At 50.2% G+C, this 9,670-nt stretch overlaps 1 protein-coding gene across 4 annotated transcripts in view; it reads right to left on the bottom strand.

The window, feature by feature from the left end:
- The window catches only part of LOC100615666 (CD99 molecule (Xg blood group)), a 51,960-nt gene extending 51,378 nt beyond the window's left edge, over positions 1–582 (bottom strand). For 2 of the 4 annotated variants that reach the window (XR_010154846.1, XR_008542094.2), the window contains exon 1: positions 240–488. Coding sequence is in view for 2 of the 4 variants with exons in the window: in XM_003317334.6 (XP_003317382.1) it covers positions 240–306 (67 nt within the window). In the remaining 2 variants the exon portion in view is untranslated. Of the gene's footprint in view, positions 1–239 lie in introns of all 4 variants that reach the window. The other 2 variants (XM_003317334.6, XM_016943457.4) reach the window with 2 other exon arrangements.
- Positions 583–9,670: the final 9,088 nt, after the last annotated feature.

Genomic DNA, 9,670 nt, shown 5'->3' with positions numbered 1-9,670 from the left:
TTTGCAACTCCGACAACAAACGCTGACTTTTCTCTCTGGAACGGCTCCAGGAAAAGCGTTGGGGAGAAAGTGGGCGCCTCCTCCGGGCCTGGGCCCCCGTGGGCACAGCGCGTCCTGCCGGGCAGGGAGGAGGGTCCGGGTGTCCCCGCGGGGCGCCCCCAACGCCGCATCTCAAGCGGATCCCCAGTCCCGGCCCGCGCCCTGCGCGTCCCCCAGCCCGGATCCCTCCGCTCGCTCACCCGGGGCGGCGCCCAGAGCACCCAGCAGGCCGAAGAGCAGCAGCGCCAGCGCAGCCCCGCGGGCCATGGTGCGCCCAGAGCGCGCAGGGACGGTCCCGGAGTGCAGGGCGTGGGCGAAGGCGGCAGGACAGATACTCCCCCACGGGCCGGGTGGGGCGAAGCCCGAGGACTCGAAGGGGGCGGGTGAGGGGAGCGGCCCTGCAAGCTCAGCGCCGGCTGCGCCCGCCCCGCCCCGCCCCGCCCCGGCCTCCACGCGCGCACAGAAGGGGCGGGAACGCCGGGCCCGGGGAGGGGACAGAGGGGGTAGGCGGGCGGGGGTGGCCCAGGCAGCGCCGAGGGGAGTACGGTACACGCCCCGCCCCTTCTCAGGAAACTGCCCACGCCCCCTCACCCACCCACAAGGCCGTAGCCAGGGCGGCGCCGACCCGAAGCAAAGTGAACTACAACATTCTCGGGAAAGTGCGGGTCCCTCCCGGTTTACAGCCCTCTGAATGCACGCCCCAGGGCGGCCCTTAACGGTAGTGGCACAAAACTGCCGCCCTTCTTGGAAACATAGAGCCCCCTCTCCCCACTCGCCCCTGCAGCCGCTTCTCCGCCCCTTTAACAAGGACCCCCCTCACCCCCTGGTCTCCAGTGGGAGCAAAAAAACAAACTTTCCCAGCAGCTCCCCTGCTCGGGAAAGTGCGGGTCCCTCCCTGTCTACAGCCTCCTAAATGCACGCCTGTAACTGTAGCGACACGAAGCTGCCGCCCTTCTTGGAAACGTGTAGCCGCCCTCACCACTCGCCCCTGCAGCCCTTCTCCGCCCCTAGCAGGGACCCTCCCCTGCTCTGCAGTGGGAGCAGAGGAAACTCCCGGCTCCCCTGCTGGGAAAAGTATGGGGGCCCCTCCCCGCTGCTCACCTCAGGGAGTTCCCCAAGGGGAGCAAAGTGCAATCCTCTCCCTGCTCAGGAAGCGTGGGCCCCCGCTCCACAGGCAACCCCCGTCCCAAGTCCTTTCTAGAGCGTCCGAGCGGGGGGTGCGCCGCCGGGAGGGTGGTGGACGAACCCTTTGCGCCGGACCAAGGACAACCCTTGCAGTAGCCTCTCGCTGGGGCAGTTTCTCCCCAGAATCCCCAGGACAAGGTTGGGAGTGGGGACTCCTGGTCATGGGAGTTAGTGGGGGGCAATAGGGAACGAGGTCCCTTCTATCTGGGGCGCCTGGGCCCTAGTCCTGGTCATGGGCGACTCGCCTTCCAGTGGGCTTTGAGTTTAGAGACCCTCCCGCGCCACTGGCCACAGCTGCAGTGCAGTTGTCGCCCTTCCCACACTTAACAATATGTTATCTGTTAACACCTAAGCCTCAAATTGTATCCATTTTCCTGCAGGGTAGTGGAACAACTTTGCAGCCTGACAAATAACCCTGAATATTCTTGCATTCCACACTTCAAACTGTCCACGAAAAGAGTCAAACTAGGCCGGGCGCGGTGGCTCACGCCTGGAATCCCAGCGCTTTGGGAGACCGAGGCGGGTGGATCACCTGAGGTCAGGAATTGGAGACCAGCCTGACCAACAAGGTGAAACCCGGTCTCTTCTAAAATACAAAATTAGACGCGTGTGGTGGTGTGCACCTGTAGTCCCAGCTACTCAGGAGGCCGAGGCAAGAGAATCGCTTGAACCGGGGAGATGGAGGTTGCCGTGAGCCAAGATCAGGCCACTGCACTCCAGCCTGGGTGACAGAGCGAGACTCTGTCTCAAAAAAAAAAAAAAAAAAAAAAGAAAGAAAGAAAAAAGAAAAAAAGAGAAAGGAGTCCAACTGTAAAAGATTTGAAGAGATTTATTCCGAGCCAAATATGAGTGACCATGGCCCGTGACACAGCCCTCAGGAGGTCCTGAGAACGTGTCCTCAAGGTGGTCGGGGTGCATGCAGCTTGGTGTTACACGTTTTAGGGAGGCATGAGGCATCAATGAAATTTAAGAGACACATTGGTTTTGTCCAGAAAGGCGGGACAACCCAAAGCAGGAGGCTTCCAGCTTATAGGTAGATTTTAGAATTTTCTGATTGGCAGTTGCTTGAGTTTCTTTAAAGTCCTGGGATCAATAGAAAAGAATGTCTGGGTTAAGATAAAGAATTGTGAAGACTCAAGTTCTTATTTGAACAGGAACCCTTCCGGTGCTAGGGTCAGAGAGAAGAGGTTGTAAAATGTTTCTTCTCAAACTTAAAGGCTGCGTGGATGTTAACGCCGGAGAGGCATGTTCGACCCCTGCTTCCCGTCACGGCCTGAAACAGTCTCTCAGGTTAAATTTTTAAAGAGCTCTGGCTGAGGAAGAAGTCCATTCAGATGTTTTGAAGGTGGGGGGCGGTGGGGGCTTAGAATTTTATTTTATTTTATTTTATTAATTTATTTAGTTTTTGAGACGGAGTCTTACTCTCTCGGCCAGGCTAGAGTGCTGTGGCACCATCTCAACTAACTGCAACCTCCACCTCCCAAGTTCAAGCGATTCTCCTGCCTCAGCCTCCTGAGTAGCTGGGATTACAGGCACCTGCTACCACGCCTGGCTAATTTTTATATTTTTAGTAGAGATGGGGTTTCGCCATGTTGGCCAGGCTAGTCTGGAACTCCTGACCTCAAGTGATCCACCCACTCCAGCCTTTTAAAGAATTTTATTTTTGGTTTACAAAGCCCTGGCTCATCTATTGGCCCATTCCTGGGCTGGCATACTTGCTGCCCAGCCGACTGAGTCAGGGGCTCTGAGATAACACCTGTCTTTTTATTATTGTTATTATTATACTTTAAGTTCTGGGGTACAGGCTGGGCGCGGTGGCTCACGCCTGTAATCCCAGCACTTTGGAAGGCCGAGGCAGGTGGATCACGAGGTCAGGAGATCGAGACCATTCTGGCTAACATGGTGAAACCCCATCTCTACTAAAAATACAAAAAAAAAATTAGCCGGGTGTGGTGGCGGGCGCCTGTAGTCCCAGCTACTCAGGAGACTGAGGCAGAAGAATGGCGTGAACCCGGGAGGCAGAGCTTGCAGTGAGCCGAGATCGTGGCACTGCACTCCAGCCTGGGCGACTGAGCAAGACTCCGTCTCAAAAAAAAAAAAAAAAAAAAGTTCTGGGGTACATGTGCGGAACGTGCAGTTTTGTTACATAGGTATACACATGCCATGGTGGTTTGCTGCACTCATCAACCCATCATCTACATTAGGTATTTCTCCTAATGCTCTCTCTCCCATTGCCCCCCACCCCCCAACAGGCCCTGGTGTGTGATGTTCCCCTCCCTGTGTCCATGTGTTCTCATTGTTCAACTCCCACTTATAAGTGAGAACATGTGGTGTTTGGTTTTCTGTTCCTGTGATAGTTTGCTGAGAATGATGGTTTCCAGCTTCATCCGTGTCCCTGCAAAGGACATGAACTCATCCTTTTTTATGGCTGCGTATATTCCATGGTGTATATGTGCCACATTTTCTTTATCCAGTCTATTATTGATGGACATTTGGGTTGGTTCCAAGTCTTTGCTATTGTGACTAGTGCTGCAAAAACATACGTGTGCATGTGTCTTTATAGTAGAATGATTTATAATCGTTTGGGTATATACCTAGTAATGGGATTGCTGGGTCAAATGGTCTTGAGCTATTCCCTGCCTGCGGCCATACCCACCCCTCCCTATGTCACCTGCACCCCTAGGTCAGAAACCTGCAAGGCTAGAGGGGCTGGGCCTGTGCCCCAGAGACCTGCTCAGCAATGTGAGCTCGGTGGTGTGAGTGATGCATATCTTAAAAAGTAACAGTGTGAGCTTGCACACCGGAAGGTTTTTTCTTTTCTTTTTCATTTTCTTTTCGGCCAGCAAAACCCCAGCAACATAACTGCACTTTAGAAGTATGAGGAAAATGTAATCATTCTTCATGGGAACACCACCTTTAAAGTGTTACCTCTTGGAGTGAACCCGGATGAACTACCCAACCAGAGCTCCTTCCCTGGTATTTTCTCCTGCACGTCTCCCCCGACCTCCCCATGTGGCATTGACTCTCTATCAATTAGCACTTTCTTTTTCCCCCGGCCACAGTCCTGGGCTGGGGTCAAGGGAGGGTGTGGACCCTAGGTCAGGGCAAGTAGGAGGACCCTGGGGGCTCATTTTGAGGAGCAAGAGGGTGCTGGAGCTGCCCGGGCATTTTGGCATCCTGAGGCAAGTCCGACTTGGGATGAAGCAGAGATGAAAAGAAAGCAGGGTCTTCCTGCTGTCTCAGACTCCAAAGACCCCTCTCCCTGTGAGCTTCCTGCTTCACCCCCATTACCTCCAAAAGAAAGGCCCTCCCCTGGACAATCTCCAGCCTCTGACATTTGGACGGCACTGCAGGTGAAGCTTCCCTCCTCTGACTGTCCATTATGTTCCAGTAGAGTCTAGACTCTGGCTGCCTTTCAGGGAGGGTGCAGGTCATTCTCGCCAGCCATAATAAAGATGCAACATCAGCTTCTGAAAGCCAGGCTTTGAGGCTTTTTATTTATGTTCTCACAGGTAAGCATTTGGAAGACTTCTGTTTCTAATTCATTTAGTTAGATGCCTTTTGCCTTTTTTCTTTATTTTTTTTTTAACGCTACCATTCTTTGGCTCCAAATATGAATTTCCATAATATTCTGCAGACCCTCTGGAACTGGCACCAAGAGGCTGTAACCTCCAGAATGAAAATTAAATTAATTGAAAAAGCCTTCTGAATTGTATCCAGGTGCCACAGGAAGCATCTTTTGAAGGCCACAAACTAGGCTGAAGAAGGGATGGGGAACTCACCTCTGGGGCAGCCTCCAAGTTTCCCATTTATTTCACCAGTGGAACCTCAAGAAATAACCATGTTCTGACCATTTCCGAGGGACCCACGTGGCCACGTTGCACATTTCAACCTAACCCTTGGTAGCTCCCAGCCTCCTGCGGAAACCTTCCATGTGTCTTTAATTTTTAAGAATTAGTTCTTCTTCTATTTATTTATTTATTGAGACAGAGTGTCACTCTGTTGTCCAGGCTGGAGTGCAGTGGCGCGATCTCAGCTCACCACCTCCCAGGTTCAAGCGATCCTTGTGCCTCAGTCTCCTGAGTAGCTACGGCTATAGGCACCCATCACCACGCCTGGCTAATTTTTGTATTGTTAGTAGAGATGGAATTTCACCATGTTGGCCAGGCTGGTCTCGAACTCCTGACCTCAACTGATCTGCCGGCCTCGGCTTCCCGAAGTGCTGGTATTACAGGTATGAGCCACCACCCACAGCCAAGGATTAGTTCTTCTGACTTTGGACTTTTCATACCCTGCTCTCTAAACCAGTTTTATATATTTTATACTGCACACACACGCAGGTTATAATTATATTCCATCTGCATGCACACACATACACATGCATGCACACACACACATGCATACACACACATACATGCACGTACACACACACACACACACATGCACACACTATTGCAGACTGGCATTTTCTCCCACTTTCTATGGGGGGATCTGTGGTTTCTTGCCCACGGGGCTTTGTTTACTGGCCTGGGAAATGGGTCTAAATACACAGCTGCAGAATTCAAAGGAGGACTGAAAATCAAACTACACAGCACAGAACATGGAACTCCATGGAACAGGAAGGAAAGCATCGGGGCAGGGGAGCTGTCAGAAAGAACCACTTCCAATGATAAGTGCATCTTTGAAGAAAATACATCTAGACTGGGCATGGTGGCTCACGCCTGTAATCCCAGCACTTTGGGAGGCTGAGGCAGGCAGATCACCTGAGGTCAGAAGTTCGAGACCAGCCTGGCCAACATGGTGAAACCCCGTCTTTATTAAAAATACAAAAATTAACCTGGTGTGGTGGTGCACGCCTGTAATCTCAGCTACTTGGGAGGTTGAGTCAGGAGAGTCGCTTGAACCCAGGAGGCGGAGGTTGCAGTGAGCCGAGATCACGCCATTGCATTCCAGCCTGGGTGACAGAAAAAGACTCTGTCTCAAAAAAAAAAAAAAAAAGAGAAAAAGAAAAAGGAAATATGTCAGTATGTCTAGACTGGGCACGGTGGTTCACACCTGTAATCACAGCACTTTGGGAAGCCAAGGTGGGTGGATCACCTGAGGTCAGAAGTTCAAGACCAGCCTGGCCAACATGGTGAAACACGGTCTCTACTAAAATTACAAAAAAAATTGGCCCGACGTGGTGGCAAGTGCCTGTAATCTCAGCTAGGCACAAGAATCCCTTGAACTTGGGAGGCGGAGGTTGCAGTGAGCCGAGATCGTGCGTCTTCACTCTGGCCTGGGTGACAGAGCGAGACTCTGTCTCAAAAGATAAATAAATAAATAAAATAAAAATAAAATATGTGTAGAGAGAAATTTTGGCATTCTTTCTGAGTGGCAAGATGCTTGGTGCTGTGCTGGTGGTGATATGGTTTGGCTCTGTGTCCCCGCCCAAATCTCATGTCAAACTGAAATCCCCAGTGTTGGAGGTGGGGGCCTGGTGGAAGGTGACTGGATCATGGGGTCAGATCCTTCATGAATGGTTTTGCACCACCCCCCTCAATTAAACCTCTTTCCTTCATAAATTAGGTAGTTCTTCATAGCAGTGCGAGAATGGGCTAATACAGGCTCCTATTGATTCTACATTATGGTGAGTTGTAGAATTATTTCATTATACATTACAATATGATAATAATAATAATAATAATGGAAATAAAGTGCACAATGTAATGTGCTTGAATCATCCTAAAACCATCCCTCCCACCCTTGGTTCTGTGGAAAAACTGTCTTCCATGAAACCAGTCCCTGGTGCCAAAAAGGTTGGGGACTGCTGCTCTCACCATCAAGGAGGTGGACACAGATCCCCACTTCTTCCAAAGTGTATGACATAAAAAATTAGGAAAAGAATAATTTCACTATGGAGGAGTCTCACAGACACAATTCAGATAGGATGAGTGGATGGATGGATAGGTGGATGGATGGATAGATGGATGGATGGGTAGATGTGTGGGTGGATGAATTGAGGGCGGGTGGGTGGATGGGGTGGATTGTGGGTGGATGAATGGATGGATGGATGAATGAGTGGATAGATGGAGGGTTGGATGAATGGGTGGGTGGATGTATGTATGTATGGATGGATGGATGGATGGATAAATACATGGGTGGGTGGGTGCATGGATAGACAGACGGATGAATAGATAGATGGGTGGCTGCTGGATGTTCTTATCTCCCTGTTCTCCCAAATCGTGACCAGCAGATGCTCTCCTGATGTCTAGATTATTCTTTTTTTTTTTTCCGAGACGGAGTCTCACTCTGTCGCCCAGGCTGGAGTGCAGTGGTGCGATCTCAGCTCACTGCAACCTCCGTCCCCCGGGTTTATGCCATTCTCCTACCTCAGCCTCCCAGGTAGCTGGGACTACAGGCGCCCGCCACCACACCCGGCTAATTTTTTTGTATTTTTAATAGAGACGGGTTTTCACCGTGTGTTAGCCAAGATGGTCTCGATCTCCTGACGTCCTGATCCACCTGCCTCAGCCTCCCAAAGTGCTGGGGTTACAGGTGTGAGCAACCGTGCCCGGCTTTTTTTTTTTTTTTTTTTTTTTTTTGAGACAGAGTTTTCCTCTTGTTGCCCAGGCTGGAGTGCAATGGCGTGATCTTGGCTCACCACAACCTCCACCTCCCGGGTTCAGGTGATTGTCCCGCCTCAGCCTCCTGAGTAGCTGGGATTATAGGCAGGCACTACCATGCCCAGCTAATTGTGTATTTTTAGTAGAGACAGGGTTTCTCCATGTTGGTCAGGCTGGTCTCGAACCCCCGACCTCAGGTGATCCACCCTCCTCGGCCTCCCAGAGTGCTGGGATTACAGATGGGAGCCACCGCACCTGGCCTGTAGATTATTCTTAGAGAGTCAGATTCAAAACGGATACATTTGCAGTATGATATATATGCACATGTATATTCCTGTACCATTACCCTGAGTCAGGTCAACTCTGCCACCCATTCAAGCTTAAGAATGTGACCTTCGGGAATGAGTAGCATCAGATCTTTCGTCCAGCTGCATTTGCCAGGGTGCAGCCCACTAGCGATTTTCTTTCATGTACCCCAACTGCTTGGCTCCTGCATCAACAACTCAGCTTTTTTCTCCCCAGGTTCCTACAGTGCTCTCTTCTTGGTGATTTCTCAACATGCCCGGTTATTCAACAAAGCTTTTTCATGTTTTTAAAAATATTGTGTTTATTTTCGCTTATTTTTATTTTTTGTAGAGATGAGGTCTCTCTATGTTGCCCAGGCTGGTCTCAAACTCCTGGACTCAAGAGATCCTACCATCTCAGCTTCCCGAGCCTCTGGGACCACAGGAATGTGCCACCATGTCCGGCTAATTTTATAATTTTAGAGATGGGGTCTATGTTACCCAGGCTGGTCTCAAACTCCTGGGCTCAAGTGATCCTCTGACCTCAGCCTCTTGAGTAGCTGGGACCACAGGACTGCACCACCATGCCCAGGTTATTTTATTTTAGAGACAGGATCTCACTATATTGCCCAGGCTGGTCTCAAACTCCTGGCCTCAAGCGATCCCCCAGTCTTAGCCCTCCCCAAGTCCTAGGATTACAGGGAGGAGCCACCATGCCCAGCCTCAACAAAGCTTTTTGAGTATCTGCTCTGTGGGATACAGCAGTAAAATCAAACAGCCGTGGCTCTGCTTCTGAGAGCAGCAAGTGTTTATTTAAATAGGCCTTAATTTATGTGTGTTTATTTAGATTTATTCGTGTTTATCTGAGCCTCCCAATAAGCTGTGGAGCAGTCACATCTTTGTTTGTACCTCAGCACCAGGCAGAGAGCCCAACAAAGAGAGGCAGCCTTTGAGAAGCTTAATTACTCAATTGAATGCATACACAACAAAAATTAGCTCACCCGAAAGGCTAGGCATTTAGATAATGAGGCTTCCTATCTTTCCATACAGACACACATGCACACACACATAGTATGCATGCATATATGTGCTATTAATGAGACTTCCAATCTTTCCATTGACCCACATGCACACACACATTTAGTATGCATGCTTATATGTGCCATGAGCAGAGTTGTATCTACTCCCCAAATTCGTGTGTTGAAGTTCTGTTCCCCATGTGTGTGTATTTGCAGCAAGGAAATAATTAAGGTTAAATGAAATCGTAAAGTTAGGACCCTATGCAGGAAAGTTAGTGCCTTTGTAAGAAGAAATACCAGAGGGCATGCTTGCTCTGTCTCTCCTCCATGTGAGAACACAGCAAACCAAGAAGAGAGCCCTCACCAGGAATTGAACCAACCAGCCCCTTGATCTTGGACTTCCCAGTCTCCAGAGCTGTGAGAAAATAAATTCATTTTGTTTAAGTACCCAGTCTATGCTATTTTATTATGGCAGCCTGAGAAGACTAAAAAGTATTTACATACGCGCTCCTGTCCACCATCCATCCATCCATTTCTC

This window comes from Pan troglodytes, chromosome X (genome assembly GCF_028858775.2).
Source record: "Pan troglodytes isolate AG18354 chromosome X, NHGRI_mPanTro3-v2.0_pri, whole genome shotgun sequence".
Taxonomy (NCBI): domain Eukaryota; kingdom Metazoa; phylum Chordata; class Mammalia; order Primates; family Hominidae; genus Pan; species Pan troglodytes.
This window is presented reverse-complemented; position numbering and strand designations above follow the sequence as displayed.